This window comes from Diorhabda carinulata, chromosome X (genome assembly GCF_026250575.1).
Source record: "Diorhabda carinulata isolate Delta chromosome X, icDioCari1.1, whole genome shotgun sequence".
NCBI classification, from domain to species: domain Eukaryota; kingdom Metazoa; phylum Arthropoda; class Insecta; order Coleoptera; family Chrysomelidae; genus Diorhabda; species Diorhabda carinulata.
The window spans coordinates 26,901,094-26,918,654 of NC_079472.1; the positions used below are offsets into that span (position 1 = coordinate 26,901,094).

General features: G+C 32.1%; 1 protein-coding gene across 4 annotated transcripts in view; it reads left to right on the top strand.

Moving 5' to 3' along the window:
* Window positions 1-17,561, top strand: part of LOC130901939 (mucin-2-like) — a 91,297-nt gene that overhangs the window by 59,012 nt on the left and 14,724 nt on the right. For 2 of the 4 annotated variants that reach the window (XM_057813647.1, XM_057813649.1), the window contains exons 5-9: window positions 2,135-2,485; window positions 3,101-3,244; window positions 9,354-9,503; window positions 11,734-13,815; window positions 14,356-14,994. In XM_057813647.1, coding sequence (XP_057669630.1) covers window positions 2,135-2,485; window positions 3,101-3,244; window positions 9,354-9,503; window positions 11,734-13,815; window positions 14,356-14,994 — 3,366 coding nt within the window. The remainder of the gene's footprint in view (window positions 1-2,134; window positions 2,486-3,100; window positions 3,245-9,353; window positions 9,504-11,733; window positions 13,816-14,355; window positions 14,995-17,561) is intronic. The other 2 variants (XM_057813648.1, XM_057813650.1) reach the window with 2 other exon arrangements.

A 17,561-nucleotide genomic window follows, 5' to 3' on the forward strand; every position in this document is an offset into this window, starting at 1 on the left:
TAAAACTGTAACTAAAACTGTAGCTAAAACTGTAACTAAAACTGTAACTAAAACTGTAACTAAAACTGTAACTAAAACTGTAACTAAAACTGTAACTAAAACTGTAACTAAAACTGTAACTAAAACTGTAACTAAAACTTAACTTACTAGAACCGAATTGGAATCGAACTGAAACTGACCTGAAACCGAACTGGAAACGAGATAAATTGAACTCTGAACTGAACTAAATATAAAATTGTACTTCAAAGTCAATTTTTCATTCCCTCTCCTATTCTCAACTAAAAGTCATCACTTTTTAGGGCAAGACTTCATATGATCATTGCAGGGCAATAATTCCCAATTTAAACGGGGGAACTTTATTCAAAGTATATTATGGTTCATCTAAAGGTTCTAATGAAATTGAGTATTCACTTGTAATGAGCGTAATTGTGCATGTAACATTACAGAGCAATAAACTAAACGTTTTGTCAAGCTATTTATCGATCATTTTGTTAAGCATTCTAATAACGTGAATGCAACAAATGAAAACGGGAGATGGATAATAATACCATCAGCTTTTGATATCTTGCAAAAATATTTTTACCTCCTGAATTACGAATTTGGAACCTTTGGGGTGCTCTTGAGAAAATATACCGGAAATATAAAAACCCATGTACCAAAAGAATGTAAACGAAATGGCCTTGATATTTTCTTCCAATAATTCAATTATTGCTTCACATACCTCTGGTATTATACATCCAATGGAATGTCTTGATATATAAAAGATACTGTAAATTTAAATAATTATCTCCCATTGCTAAAAAAAATGGACACTAACTGCTAACCTTTCTATAATAGTTATTGCAGCTCTAAACTTGGTATGGTGTTTGGTTGTTCCTAGTTTTTTTTCAATTCTGCAACTATTTGTAAACCTCTAATTTCCTAGACGAAACATTTTATCTTGTCATAAAGTCTAATATTTAGTCATTGTTGAATGCAGGGAGAGTCCTCAGAAAATTCGGCAAATTCTTCCAAAACGTTGGTGTAGATAGTTCCTCAATATTATTTATTTCATTTATTTATCTATATTGTGATGTATGGTTACGTTAAAGGATAACGCTTACGTTTTATACCAATTCCGGAGATTAATGTACATATAGACTTACTCCAGGAATACCGGGTGGAAAATAAAAGACATCTTCTGAATCACTGGGTTTGTAATTACACTAACTACAATTTATACCCACATTACTTCTATATACAATAATACACACTGTATACTACTGTATACCACTGAATATCAATATACCACTATTTTATATGACTAATAACTATCTATATATAAACAAATATACAAAAATTTCTAAACTTACTTTTAAATATTCAATAATATTATAAAGTAATTTTGCTTACTATCAACCTTGTCCTCACGTTGGTTCAACTTAGTTCATATTAGCATTTTTATAATCTTCAAGCCTAATAACTACCTCACCCCCCTCTCTTGGGAGAGAAAAATTACATTCGGAATTTTCGAGAAAAAACAAATAGCCCTTTTCAATGCTTAAACGTTATATTTACACAGCCTTATCTAGTATGTGTTCTCAATTTACGACATCTATTTTTGTTATACGAGGTATGAGTTTTGTTTATTTTTCTTTTCCCTGCTTTAGTAAAAACTGTCAAGCACGGTTGTATGCATATTAAAATTTGTAGCTGAGTTCGTTTTGATACGTCTCAAAGTCATACAGTGGTTTTATTATCATATTTAACTGTTATGGTATGTTCCGTTTTCTCCCATACACTAACTCAAATGGAGTGTAACTGTGATCCTTCGGGGTTAATAACCACCACAGAATCAAAGGTGTATTCAGTAATATCAGATTAAATAATTTGAGCTTCTTAGATTAGATGAATCCTATAGCATTTCACTGAAACACATAATTCGGAAAAATTAGATTTTGAATAAAGTGGCTGATAATTTGAATACTAATCAGATACAGCAAATGATATAATTACTTGAGTTTTCATTTGCTTAATCTTAATCAATTTCCTTTTCTTTTTTTCTATTTTCTTCTTGTAAACAGACATTGGATTGAAATTTTTTTCCATATTTCATTCATTTTTTCGTTACTTTCACTTTTTCTTATTGTTTTAGACAAATCACAAAGAAAACGAGTTAAAACTAAAGCCGACAACTTCCACTTATTCATCTAGATTGAATCGTAAAAAGTTCACTACTTCAACAACTGTTAAATATATTCCAGTCTCTACAACGCAAAAAAGTTTTATTGCCAAAACGTCGAGACTAACTACCACTCCCTCATCATCTCCAAGCAGAATAACTAAATTCAGGTCTGTTACACCGAAAAGTTCCAGTTTTCCAATAAAATCAGAGAAAAAAGTTTCATTCAGGCCAATAGAATCTAATAAAGGAAAAAGTGTGGAAAGATTTGCGAGAGGAAAAAATAGCAAGAAATCTGAAGATTCCGTATTTCTCTCTACAAAGGTATGTGGAATACAAGTTTTGTAATTTTATACCCTATAAGGTAAGTCTCAATTATAGAGAAATTTATTTGTTTCTGTAATTTTTCAAAATACTTGACATTGATGATCACAGAACTATTTCATAATTTCAAGTTTTGAAACCGTATTTGTAGTGAGATGATATGAAGTATGAAAAAATGGTTTATTGTGATCATATACCATTAAAATTATTATTTCAAAGTTCAAAGTTGTTCATTGATTTTCTTATCGTGTACACTTTTTGGATAATTTATAGGAGAAGTAGTAAAGAAGGTCTTAGTTCTTCTTGTGAAGTTCTTCGTATCCAATGTGATTTTTCGAAATTATTAGTTTTATTTATTCAACAAAAACAAAAAAAATAGTTACCATATTTTGCTATATATAGGCGTCATCAATAAATTATTAATTAGCTTGTAATTTTTGTATAACTGTATATTTGATGAAAAAATTTCAATAAATTAGTAAAACTTGATGCATCCAAACAGACAAACTAATAGAGTAAGTCAAATAACTATCCGCCAAATCGATTGTTGATATTTTAACTTCGATTTGTTATTACTCTTCTAATTATAATCAATTGAATGACCATTTATTTAAGGTCCCTAAATATTTGACAACTCCAAAGAAACTTGATCGTGGTAAATATAGAAGTTTCACAACGGTGCCTCCAAAATATATTCCGACAATTCCTTCAGTGCCATATGTACCAACGGTTCCAACAGTTACACCCCCGAGAACAGCAGTAAGTGATTATTTTTAAAATATTCTAATTGTCGTTTGAATTTTTTGTATTCTTGATTGGATCAAATAATTTAGAAAATGGATGCAGGCAAGTTTTGGAAATTTTTATTGGTATATATACGAGTATATCTTAGGGATCATTTACAAATTAGGTAAAGCCTTTTTTTGGAATATTTGATATGCCTACCCTCATGTATGAAAGGTTTGAAGATATCCACACCCTATCTCTTGAGTACGAAATATGGTTGTAAATATATATATTTAAAAGTTCAGATCTCTTTAAAAAATTCTTATATAATGACACTGCTTGGTTAGGTATATATAATTCAAATGAACTGGAGTACACTATTATAACACAAAAAGAAAAATCGAAAGAATAGACTAAATTCGAAAAGAGGAGAAATAATTTTTTCGGTAACAATAGACGCAGTTTTTTGGCACTCCAAAGGTGTAATCTTTATTGAATATTTAGAAAAATGGGAAGTGATATTTGACCAATATTAAACTGATTAGACATTTACAGGGTGTTAATTTGAAAACGTAGCAAGGACTATATCTAAGTTCATTTTCACGTGATGAGCTCGACTAGAAAAAGTATTAGCTTAGATGAGTCACATTCCTTCCCTGTCATCTAATAGGAGGAAATGATATCACAAAGTGTTTTTGATTGACAAAACTTGTTTACAGTTATCACTAGATTTCTTGCTAACTGCTAAATAGAGTTTATATATATATATATATATATATATATATATATATATATATATATATATATATATATATATACATATCTGAAAGATACTTGGAAGACCTGTAAAAAGTCAATTTCATATTCAAGAGGTTGTTTCCTAGTACAAATGATCCTTAAAAAATAAATGTGACGTGACTCCAAAAATTTTATTTGAATTATTTTTTTGCATTGGAAGAAATTATGATTTTGAGAGTGGTGGTCAAGTTGATTACCGCCAAGTATGTACCTACGTTGGTTTATCATTAGAGGCCACTCGTATCAAATAAATTTTGAGATCAACCTTTACGTTCAGAATTTCAGAAAAAAGCAATGGCTAAGAGATCCTTGCTTTATAAATAAATTTTTCTCTTTTAGACAATTCACAAATTTTCTGAAGAGATCCACTTTATTTTCATTTATTAATCGGGTCATTCATATCCATTAGAATAACGAATATAAAGATTTGGTGAGCTTGTGTTTACCATGGTTTCAATAATATAAATCTGCTTAAAAGGTCTTCGATATCAAGTGAAAAATATGTAATATGACTTGAATTTATGAATCTAAAAAGACTAGAATATAGTAGTTGGATTTATTTCATATTTGAAAACAATAAATTTCCACAAAAAAAGAGTGAAAGCCAGTTGAGGTTACAAAATAATGAAAGGTGATATGGTGAGAATTTACTCCCAGTTACTGATATTATTCTTTAAAAATTAGTAGTGGTTCTAAACTAAATCTTCCAATTTCCATAATTTCATGTAGATTCTTAAGTTTAGAGTCTTTGTGATTGTGATTATTAATTGTTGGAAAAAGAATAAAATAGTACGCCCTAATTTAAACTAAGCAAACTTTATTTTTGTTTGTCTTAAGGCAAATACTTGATCTGGAATATCCACAATAGCAAGTTCATGGAGATAATCAACACACTAAACCGTCTTCAACCTTTGTGATTATTTATATATCCACAGGATTTCCAGTTTCAACTTATTTAGCTTATAAATTGATATTTGAATATGACGTATTTAGTTAAGTATCGTTATTAATATAGATAAATAAGATTGATACACATTTTCATCACAATTATTTCAAAAAACAACTTCAAGCAACAAATAAGTAACTTTTATATTATTATCTTTTATCTGATCGATCTTACTGGTAAATAAAAAATTCAAATTGAATATTTACTTGCGTACTATTGAATTTTGTAGAACTTTGAAACACATCAAAATTGGTGAATGGGAGGGTTATAGGGGCCAGATATGTAGCAGTTAATCTTTCTTGACGACCAATTCATTTTGGCACAAGATGTAACAAACATCCGCTATTATGGCTATTTTCTTAATATATATAATATATAATATTATATATATATATATATATGCTGGATCTTCTCCATGGATATATTCAGAATAACTTTTTTTCTCTCAAATATTCGTAACCAAGAATCAACCAATGTAATAATTGTGATGAAATTGTTCTATCAGATAAGTAATGGTAAAAGTTGAAATAACATAATTTATAGTTTCTCAAATTTTGACATTTTATTTTCTGTTTACACATATATTGAACACAACATATTTATTTATTAATTTATTATGAAACAATTATACGTCTATCAATGTTTCTCACATTTCCTCTACCACACAGTCTACTAATATTTTTGACCAGATGAGTTCACGATAAGTCTTGTAATGAGTCTCTCGGTCTCTCCAATTACTGTAATCGATGATGTTATCAAATGTCTAATGTACAGAATAGTTTTTTGAATATGTGGCTGAAGACCACGGGCATGCGGCATATCAAAACTTTATTCATATAATCTAAAACATTGGGAGACAATCTCATCAGACCCCTAAAATCACTCAAGATAGTCAATCAAAAAGATGCAAACGTGAGGAGGAAAAACCAATCTCCCATTCCTCTCAAGTGCTCGATTCGATTTCCTAAGGAAGCATCTTGAAGTAAATGTAGACTTCATAGCTCAGCAGACAAATTAGGTCTCTATCACCTGCACTCTAACCCGCGAATTGTCCTTTATAGGGACCGAGGACAATTGCTGAGCGTACGACTCAAATAGAATCCAATTCCAATCCTCACAATATTCTATTTCCGTAAGTTTGAGAAACTATTGAGTAATTTTATTATTTTCTGCACTATATTGGAGCAAAAATTTATTTTATTTTGTGATAATTTTCTCATATTTCCGTATCCGTACCTGCAAAAGTTACAAACATCAACTAACCGCAACTTGCTCATTCATTCATCGCATTTATCGTAAAGTTCATGAGCTCCAACATCGTTGGTAATTGTAAAAAAATTGATACAATACAGAAGAATCGAAGAATTGTTGCGTGAGGTTCATTAAATGGTACGAAAAAGCTCTCAAAAACTTTATTAGTAGGAGGTACGTGACTAATTCTGGTTTTAGAAGGAAAAATGAAATAAAATAAATTTCACTTTCGTACTTAGATCACTTTAGAATGTGGTAATTGCACACACTTGAATGTACTAAATTATATGTATGTTTCATTAGATTATACTTAGTTTTAGAAAAGAGGTGTACTATTTTATTTTTTTATATATGTCAACGTAAAATAAAAGAAATTGAAAATGTGTCGGTTTTTTATTTTCTTTATTATCATGTAAATATTTTTTACTAAACTACTAACATATTTACATTGATTGAAATATTCCACAAAGTAGATAAAATGCTCATAAAAAAAACTCTCCGAAAAACCTCAAATCAAATATGATTTGTATATAATAAACATAAAGAAAATGGTGAAGACCGTAATTTTATATGTTTTTATTATTTATTCAAATCAATATTTTAAATTGTCATTACCATCAACATATCGTAGTGTTATTGACGAAATTTCTTTATATTGACATTATTGATTAAAGCATCAAATCATCATCATCATTATCATTTTTCCATTTAATTACTTGGACTATGGCTAGCGCTTTCCATTCTACTATTTCTAGGACTCTGGTTTCTTCTATTTGGTTTCTTGGTCTGCCTCTGCCTCTTGGCCATAGAGCTATCCACATTGTTATTGCCATTTTTGTAGAGCTCCTTCTCATGATATGACCTGCCCAATTTAGTATTTGTGCTTTTATATACCTTATTATATTTTCTTCTCCCAGTTGTTCTTCTCTTTCTTTATTAGTCTTCAATATTCTCTCTCCATCTCCTGTAATATTTGGTCCGAGTCCGGTCTGTATTTTTCTCTGGATCGTCTTCAGATATTCTTCTTCCTTTTTATCTATGACATTTGTTTCCATGGCGTACGAATCACTGATCTTATTAATGTTTTCAACTTTTTTAATTTCTTATTTCTTAGACCTTTTGTGTATGTTTTGTTTATGTTTTTGTATTTGGTTTTTTCTTGGTTTGTTCCTAGACCGACTTTTCCTCCTTGGTGGCATCCTTCAGATTCAATGTCTTCTGTGATAAAGTGATAATTTTCATAATATTGACCAAATCCTCTCTTTTCATAGTTTGTTTTTTCAATAGATATAGCATATGCACTATGTCACTATTTATATTTCTCATACACCCGTAGATGTGAGCTTATTTATTGAAAATTTGAGGAATATTTCAAAAAATCTAATTTTTTAATATCCACCTTATCCGATTTCTGCACATTTATATTAACACTAGTTTACACGATTTTTATACCCCATCTGTTAAAAATTGAGTTTATGATAGCTAGAAAGGATAATAAAAATATTCTTTCACGTCTAGTTTGAGAAATACTTGATAACTTATAAAAATTCAAATATGTACAATAACGAAATATTTAAAAATGGCATTCTTTTTATACTTTTTTGGTTAAGTTTCTCTTATTATAATATAAAAGTAATGCTCTCATATATTTTCATCTCAAAATTCTTTATGACGTCTTCCAAAATCTTTAAGTCTTTGATTAAAATTCTGCTCAATTCATTACTCATGTTGTATGGGAGAAAATTCAGATGTGGGTGCGGGAAAAAAATCTTCAATAACATATTTAATCCTAACTATTGAAAATTTTTCAATAAGTCATCCACATCTTCATAATTCTCACTTTTTTTCCAAGACGTCTTCAAAATATTTTTGAATGACTTTCAAGCAGCTTCTCCATTGACCGATAAGAGAATTTGAAATTAAGGATTTTTCATAACTTTCGACATCTGTGGACAAAAAATTTCCCGTCATTTAGTTTAGCTTTAATCCAGTAAGCTGGATCCAAGTAGTTACATTTGGATTGGATTCGAAAATTCTAAATCTCTAATGAGATAATTTCATTCAGCTTGATTGATTTAATGAGAAGTATTTTCTTGAAAGAATAAACTAGAAATCAACATCATTTCCATTACCATCTTCTAATATATTTTGACTGAAATTACTAGAAAAATTTGCATAAAGAAGATCTTTCCAATATAAAATTAGCTTAGTAATAGTCTTATTCTTCCAAATAATTGTATCCCACTATCTTCGCAACACAAAACTAACAGTCATTCTAATAATATTGTTGAAGCAAATTGGATGTCTACGTTATCTCTTGTAGACCATTTTAGTAAAATAATTCTACAACTTTCACAAAACTCATGTGCTACCCATTTGGTTCTTAATAGGAAATCCAAAATAATGAAGATATTGAAATTTTAAAGAATCTTCGAAAATATAAACTGTATACAAACATAACAAGAATGATCAGATTTTGTTTCCACTTTCTTCTTGACATTTTTATTGAAGAAATGGGGTATTGGACGATTATTTATCTTAAGTCATCATGTGGTCGGTTCATTTGTGGAACAAAGTGAGACATGAGTATTTCTGCTATCATTTTCATGTTTAAGGACGGTAAATTGAAACCTCCATATACATTTGTTTCAAGGTTTACAAAAGAAGGAAAAATCTGTAAACTAGTGTCAATGATTATAACTTATAACTTTATTGCAACTATTTATCATCTTGTGAATTAATCATAGTTAAAATTGTTCAATTGAAGTATTCCTTTTGCATTAAGAACTAATTGGGAAGACAGTCATTGTAAATAATATGAAAGTAGAAAAGTATTTTACATAATGATTGGCAATCTAGGAATTGATATAAACAAAATATTGTTAAAGCAAATAAAGGGAACATTGGATATTGTACCTTTTATTTGAACACTAAAATGGCATTCAGATCGTATTACAATTGAAAATCGCATTAGTTATTAATTCATATGAGTTCCCTTTATATTGTATACATAAATGGTATATTATATTAATCTCTATTTTTAACGAAAAAGTAGGTTGTGGTTTCTCATAACATTTGCAACTTCCAAAATAATGAGCATGTATTTCTTAACAACTACTCACATATTAAAAACCTAAAAACTTGCAGGTTGATGCCACAACAAACCAAAGAGATGATGATGAAGGAGTTAAAGTGATATCAATCGATGTACCTGTTAAAGCGATATCATCAGCGAATCTAGTCAACGGTGATTTCGTTTCGTCCACAACTAACTCTGTTTCAGTAGCTTTACCACTGGTAAAAATGATATTCAAATACTCTTTTGGCGTAGAATAGGAATCGAAGATTGAATGAATATACTATAATATTATCACTTGATAGTTTAAATTGGTATTCTCTTGAAGACGAGTGCGTGAATAAAGAAGAAGAAGAAGAAGAAACACATAAAAACAGTATGAATTAATATCTCAACCTTTGAGATTTTAAATAAAAATAATGAAAATTTCAATCAGCAGGAAACTTCATATTTTGAAATTAGTTATACAAAAACAAATTAATTTGAAAACAAAGGTTCATATTAAGTGACAATTTTGGCCTTTGTAATAACAGATGTGTGAATTGGTGCTTTTTTTTGATGAAACAACACTTCTTTCTCAGCCAAATGCGGCCGTTTTTGCTTCATTTCTTAGCTTAAACTTTACAATAAGTTAGGATAATACTTGCCGTTAATAGTTTTTCACAAAAAACCGACGACACGACCTTGCCTGCAGATAGAACGGTTTTTGCCTTCTTTGGAGTCGGTTCTACCTTTTCATTCCATTGTTTTGTATGTTCCTTTGTTTCGGGTGTGTGGAGATGAACCCACGTTTCATCTATGATTTTGGAACGGTGCAAAAGTTCGGCTTTATAGTCGGGGACCTGGCTACATAAAACAGCATCGATAAGGTATACGACGTTTGAAATTGGAAATGGGGTCCCGTAATTAGTACAGTACTGTACAATAAAGTAAAGTAATTAGTAATTAGTAAATGGAAAAAATGGACTAGAAAGCCTCATATGGTACACGAGTTCGTTAGATTCGAACCTCAAATAAGAACGCTGTAACAACGCCAAGTTTTGGAGATCGGACAAGCCTAGCCAGAAGTGACCGAAAGTGCCGAATAATTCACCTGAAAAAACCCGATATGGTACACAAGTGGAACGTGAGGCCAGACTCTCAACAAGTAGCAGTGTAATAGCGACAGAAGTTTCACAGGTCGGAAAACCTCCGAAAAAAAAAGGAAAATTGATGTACTTTTGAAAATGAATACTTTTCGCTTTCGGCTCAAACGAAAATTATTTTTAATGGCTTCATTGAAACTATTTGTTTGGGCTACCGAAATTTAAAAAAAATCGTTAGGAAACAATGAAAACTCGCTGAAATACAATCTTTTTGTTCGGCGTGCGTAATTTCATGCCGCTTACTAATTTTCGGCCGTTTCGCGCCGCCGCGATAATGGGCTTCTAACTTTTTTTGTAAATTCATTTAAAGCGCTAATTATCAACCAATTTTTATGAACTTTTTTTTAAAATGTCTGGGAACAGTTGTATCTTTGCAAAAAGTTCTTCAGTAATGTTTATCGGCTTATGGTGCCCCAAGAAACGTTGGGGTAAAATAATGCTTGCTTCTCAGAAATGCGTTGACGTGTTCGCTCATTTAACGCGCCCATTTCATTTTTAATTCACTACGACATTTTTTCCACGCAATATAATAATAAAAGGATTCGATTTGAGCTGTATAAACAATATATAATCAAATAAAATTTCCTCGATAGCAAATTCAAAATGTTGTGATAAGAACAAAACATCGGTTATTGATTCGCAAAGAAACTCAGGCTATGAGCGAAAACTTTTAATTGAGGCAGCCTTTCACAGGTAGAGAATGACCCTCGTTGTACGTCCCACTCTAAAAATTTTCACCCGAGCAGTAACATTTTTACGACACTGTATTTGTTCCATTGTCAGCAAACGCGGCACCTATCTTGCGCACAACCGCGATTCTAGTCTTCGCAGGTCGTACGACCTCCTTTAAATTCTGCTACCCTTATTTTAATGTTGATAACGAAGGAAGAGTGTCAGCCAGAGTAGAATCTAGTTCGGCTTCTATACTGGTTCAGCTAAGGCATTTCAAATAAAAGTATTGTATCTCATAACGACGATCAATTTATTCTTTGTTCACAAATTCACTCAAAACGTGGCGTCTTCAAACATAAAATATATGCTGTATAGATTGTGTATTTTCTGATAAACTACTATGTTTCAAGCAACTACCGTCATCACTATGTCAGGCCAAGTATTTATGGAACCATGCTCGTAGTGTTTTTGTATCTAATTCCTAAATATGGATTTCTCCGCTCGCTACAACTTCTCCAATTGATTCTAGCTAACAACTCATTAAAAAGTGTGATAATAAAGTATATTTGTTCGAAAAACTTGCGATGATTGTGAAGTTCCCCTATTATAAAAATAATGAAGTTTATTTTTGAAGGTAAGCGAGGGAACCTCTGAAAAACCAACATCTATTATCGAAAGAATAATAAATTCGATCAGCGCTAGAGCAACAACACCATCCTCTTCAAATACATCGCCAAGTAGTACAGCGACCACAACAGAGTATTCGTCGGCCATATTGAAATTATCACCACAAAAATCTAGACAAACCGACGCTACTGACGAAACTAAAGCTAATGACCAAGTAGGTAGTGTTAAATTAACAACCGAGAACCCTACAACGATAATTGAGAGGATATTGAGTTCATTAAATGCTATACAAGCAACAGATATTACAAGTTCAGCGCAAGTAGGTACCGAATCTATAAATTTGAGCTCTTTCACTACCACGCCTCTATTTAGTGTGACTAAGTCTTCCAACACCAGATCACTCCCTGCACCTACTAGCACAACGAACAATCCTCTTAGTATTTTAGATGATATCACATCCGAAGAATTTGTACAGAATCAAGCAATAAGTAGATTGTTGGACATTTTGAATAGTATGGTATCTACAGAGCAAACGGATAATTTTGTTATTGTTACGCCTAAAAGTGTAAATAAGCAATTTGGTAGGGGTCCTTTCATATCAACAACTATTTTTCCTCCTTCTACTTTCGTATCCGAATTCACAACACCCAATACTATATCTACACTACCATATTTTGGTACTGAAGCTATTTCTTCGAATCTGATACTTTCCGATAATACTTCATTTGTATTTAGTACACAAACAACTGATGATAGCAGTAAATCTGTATCACTTGAGTCCACTACTGAAGCTTTATTATCAACTTCTCCTCCTGAATTGACTTCAGATCAATCAGCAACTAATCAGAGCTCAACTATATTAACAGTTGAAGAAAATCTTATGAGCTCTACTATTACTATAGAACCGCAGATGACATCAACCACTGAAGTATCTCCAGCAGAGAATACTATTTCTACCAATAGTGAAATACAGTCAACAGTTACTGAAACAATGAATTTAATTACATTACTTTCATCGCTATCATCTCGAAGATTTGAAGTGAGTCCTGGAAGTGTCTCTGTGTATTCCGCTAACGATATTAATTCCAACTTTGTAACTCCTGAGTATGATATATCCCCTAATGCAGTAGTAAATACCGCAGATAATAATATTTCTACGACTACAGTTATTAACACGGAAGATGACCTTTTCTCTGATATCCCCACAGTTATACAAAATATGTCTACTGAAGGTAGTATGTCCACTACTACAATGAGAAGTATTAGAGGTGAAGCTATCTCTACTGAAGGAAATGACGTTTCTACATCGTCACTATCAGGTAACACCGCTATCGATATTACTACTGCTAGGCAGAGCACCATTGAAGATGATATATCTACCACCACGGTAGAAAGTATCACTGGTCAATCATCCACTAATACAGTTACCACCCAAAAGTCTACTGCTGAAGATGATATTTCTACTATTCCGGCAGTCACCATTGAGTCGCGAATTACCAGTGATACTGCTACAGAAAATGCAATTGTAGATAATAATCTTTCGACTACTCCAGTAAGCAGTGAATCGAACAACGATACAAACGTTACTCAAAATAACATTGCTGAAGATATTTCCATCAATACAATCGCTGTATCTGATATTACTACTACAACAGAAACTACCACTAATATGCCTGATAATACAACCACATTAGAATTAACAACTACCCCAGTCGATTCCAGTAGTACTTCTATGGCGAGTAGTCCAAAATCAAGAACAGGCAAATTGCTGAACATAGCTCAGGAACCTGTACAGAATACAATTGATACATCCACCCCTGACTATTTTATTTTTGCTGTACTTAACAATAACACAATATTACGTAAAAGACCGTTAATAGAACCTAAATCTTCCTACTTTGTTATTGGTGTGTATCCTAACAATACTGTTGTGAAAAAATATCCGAACGGTACCGTAGTTCCCATGGAAATGACCATACGGGTAAGGGGATTCGATACACGTGAAAACCCCCCACCTTTACCAGATATAACCAGTAACCAAGTAACAAGCGATCCTGGAAGTTCTATGGATAATAAAAATGTTAAAACGGTATTCTTTGTCAAATAACTTTTTTTTTGGTATTTGAGCTTTTACGGCTTCGAATAGATCACTTGAGATTTTCTCGATTGCACATATTTAGCGCTTGGCACTCTTGTATCGTTAAAAATTGTTGTAAATAATGAGATATTGCTCGCATGGATGGAAGAGGTGTTGGGAATTTTGTTGCTTTTTGTATTTTTTTACAAAAAAGACGGCAAGAAGAGTTGGTGGAATAAAAACTATATTCCACATATATGCGAAAGTTGTCTGAAATACGAAAAAAATTGATAACATGAACTCAAAAGGTGGAATATATTTTTTAGGGAAAGCTATATTTGCCTCAAGTGATCCAAAATATAGAAATGGTAGAAATTTGTTTTGTAAATAAATTGTAAATTAAATGTACATTGTTGCTATTCATTTCTTGCTGTGTTACCCTGAAACCATTTCTTTATTTAACAAATAACCACAAGATTGCTAGAGGGAATCTATAACCAATCTCAATAGTTGAGGACGATATGAAACAATTTTGTTTTTGTACATTTTTAGGAAGAGCAGAATACCATTCCTACAGTAACTGCGACCACTATTTCAATTTCTCCTACTAGCACTACACCTTCTACCAAAGCACAAAGTAGTACTACACAATCCACAAGCACACCCGTCCTTTCAACTACAACCACATCGTCTACCACTACAGAATCAACGACTACCTCGACAGAATCACCAGCTTCTGAGCCTACTACAGTGACAAATGCCCAAAACCAACCAACAACAACTACATCTGCTCCTACTATGACAACTACTCCAAGTATCACTACATTACCAAGCACAACTGTAGTACCCTCGAATCCTTCCCCTAGCACCAATTCACTTAAAATTGATGCAGAAGCTAGTACTAGTCCAAATACCACTGGTATCGAGAGCACGAATATAACCAGCACTGCGAATGTTAGTTCAGATATGCAAAGCACGAGTGCGGCTAGTACACTTGTACCAGATGTGGTGATAGTAGAATCGAGTACTATAGTCACTTCTACTGAAGGAAGTAATAACAATACACCAACGTTTCCAACACTGTCTGAATTATTTAATGGAAAAACCATTGAAGCTTTCAATGAAATTGTTAATAGTGACAAAACAAGTATGAACACTCCTAATACCGATGAAAGTATTCGGGCAACCAAGGTAAGCAACATGATGCACTGCTCTATATAAATACTCAGTACAATAATCAATTCTTAATCAGCAAATGATATTTGCAGTCTCTAATATAATTAATAAACATAATAGATTTCTTATTTTCAAGTATGAAAGATTTTTTCATATATAAGCTTATTTTTTCGCAACGTATTTTAATATGAATTAATTTTGTTTTTTTTTTTGTTTTCTGAGGAAATATTATATAGTATTATAATGAATGACAAATCTATCATAATGAGGAGTATTCAATATTATGAGAGTAGTAATTCAAAAACGTAGGGGATACGAGGGCTGCTACTTCAGTTTTTAGATAGACAAACAAAAATAAATCTTTGTGATTGAATATGACTTATCATTTTTTCTACGTCCGTTATAATATTCACGTTTTTTTCATTCATTTGCAAACATAAAGAATAAAGATGCGTTAGAAACAGTGCCGTAACGTGCCATTTTTTAACGCAATTATAAAATTGTTTTGTCAAAATAGTGAGCTGTGAACGCTTTCTTTCTCATTCAGTCAATTCGTTACTCCGATAAACTATTGAATCGGCAACTGCAGCGACTATGAATCTTCTCCATGATAAATCCAGGTAACAGTATTTGAAGAAATATATGGAGTGGCGTACTAAAAAAGGCATAAAAAGCTTCACATAAAGAGTGTTACTAGCTTACTTTGAAACAAAATCCAAAATGTGGAAGTATTCAATACTTTGGTTGACTTATACAAAACTGAAAGGCACCTTAATGGAATATAATATATGCTACAGATGATCATTATCTCATGCATAGGGTATGACACCAACAAATATCAATGTAAGCTTAGATATTATTTGAAATATCAACCGCTTCTTCAGGTGTAGAAAACGACGAATTCGCAAATTATGTTTGATATGTGGGAATAAGAAGAAATCATTGCGTGCCAAACAAGGACTGTACGTCGGTTGAACCATCAATTCTATGTTTTGACTGTTCGAAAACGTTTTTATTTGAACTGATGTGTGAGAGCTCGCATTGTCGTGGTGGGAAATGACTCGTATTCTGCGATGGGCTTGCCTGATTTTTTTGAACACTTCGGACAAACAAATGCTGGTTTATCATTAAAATGGACTGTTCTACGTTGATCTAGTGGAACAGTGGCGCCAGTGTCTAGTTATTCCGAAAAAATTGGCAATCATTTGGTTACGAGTTCGAACTACATCGTGCGCGAACAACTTTTGTTGGGTTGAAAAAGCCATACAGCTAATTGTTGTTTAGTCTCGGTTTCATATGCATAGATTTTTGATTCGTCGCTTGTCACAATCTTTTGAAGCACCACGATTGAATTTTTCCAGCATTTCTTTACACTAATCGACAAGAGCTTTTTTGAGCGATTGTCACATTATTCAGTGTCCAAGCGAACAAATCTTGACAGCCCAATGTTCATGAAATATGAAATGTATGCTAATAGAATGCCCAAGTATGCCTTAATCTCACGGTGGGTCACATAACGTTCTTGCAATATCAGTTTAAGCACGCATCGATGTTTCCTGGCATATTAGCCAATTTTGGATGACCTTCACGAAATTCATCATACAACGAAGTGCGACTACGGTTCAATTTTGAAAACTAGCGAAGCACGGTGGCCCAAGATGGTGCTTAATAACCAAATGTCGAAAAGAGTTGATCGGAATACTGCTGTTGGTTTACTCTACGTCTAAAATCATAGAAAATAATCGCACGGAAATGTCGGGACTTAATTTCATTTTTTGACTAAGATGAATGTTTCAAGTATCTGTAAACAACACAAATAGCACTCGTATGACTACACGTTCTGAGTACGTTCACCATTAAAAATGTCAAATTTTAAGATGACAATGGTCGCATTTAGCGGACGAAAACGTTGTGCAACTGTTTTACAACCATAGCGGAGTCGTTCGGTGACTACACACTCAACATTTTCTGGAGCGGACGCCATGTTGGGGACGCTTTTAATTTATTCTAATGATTGAATTCGTTTGAGAAAATAAAAAAAATGAATTGAAACATCATTAATCTTTCTCTATAATTTCGTTTCGAATTATAATAACAATTCTCATATACATATAAAAGTAGGTGAGTGATGAATACACCTCGAAGTTAGGTATTTGAAAAGGAGCAAGATAAAGCACCTCCATATTTACCATTTAATGTAACAAAGAAGTGTTCTAGCGAAAGCTCAACATGTCGTAACTATTACCGATATGTAGCAGTAGCGCTATAGGCTACATCTGGTGAATGCGACCAATGTCAGATTTGACATATTCACATCAGTGTTGCCATATCTCAAAACTTAAATAGTCACCCTCGTAGAATAGAATAAGTCCCCAGCTCATCATTTACCTAATAAATGATGTTTGTGTCTATATTTTTCAATGTCACTATGAGTTAATTGATATATCAGATTATAAAAACTGTCAAGAAAATTTTTCAATATTTTTTGTATAAATTAAAATAAATAATTTCATTGTTCTAAGTATTAGGGCAGATGTTTGATTATAATTCACCTATTCATAAGATTATTACCCATATAATGG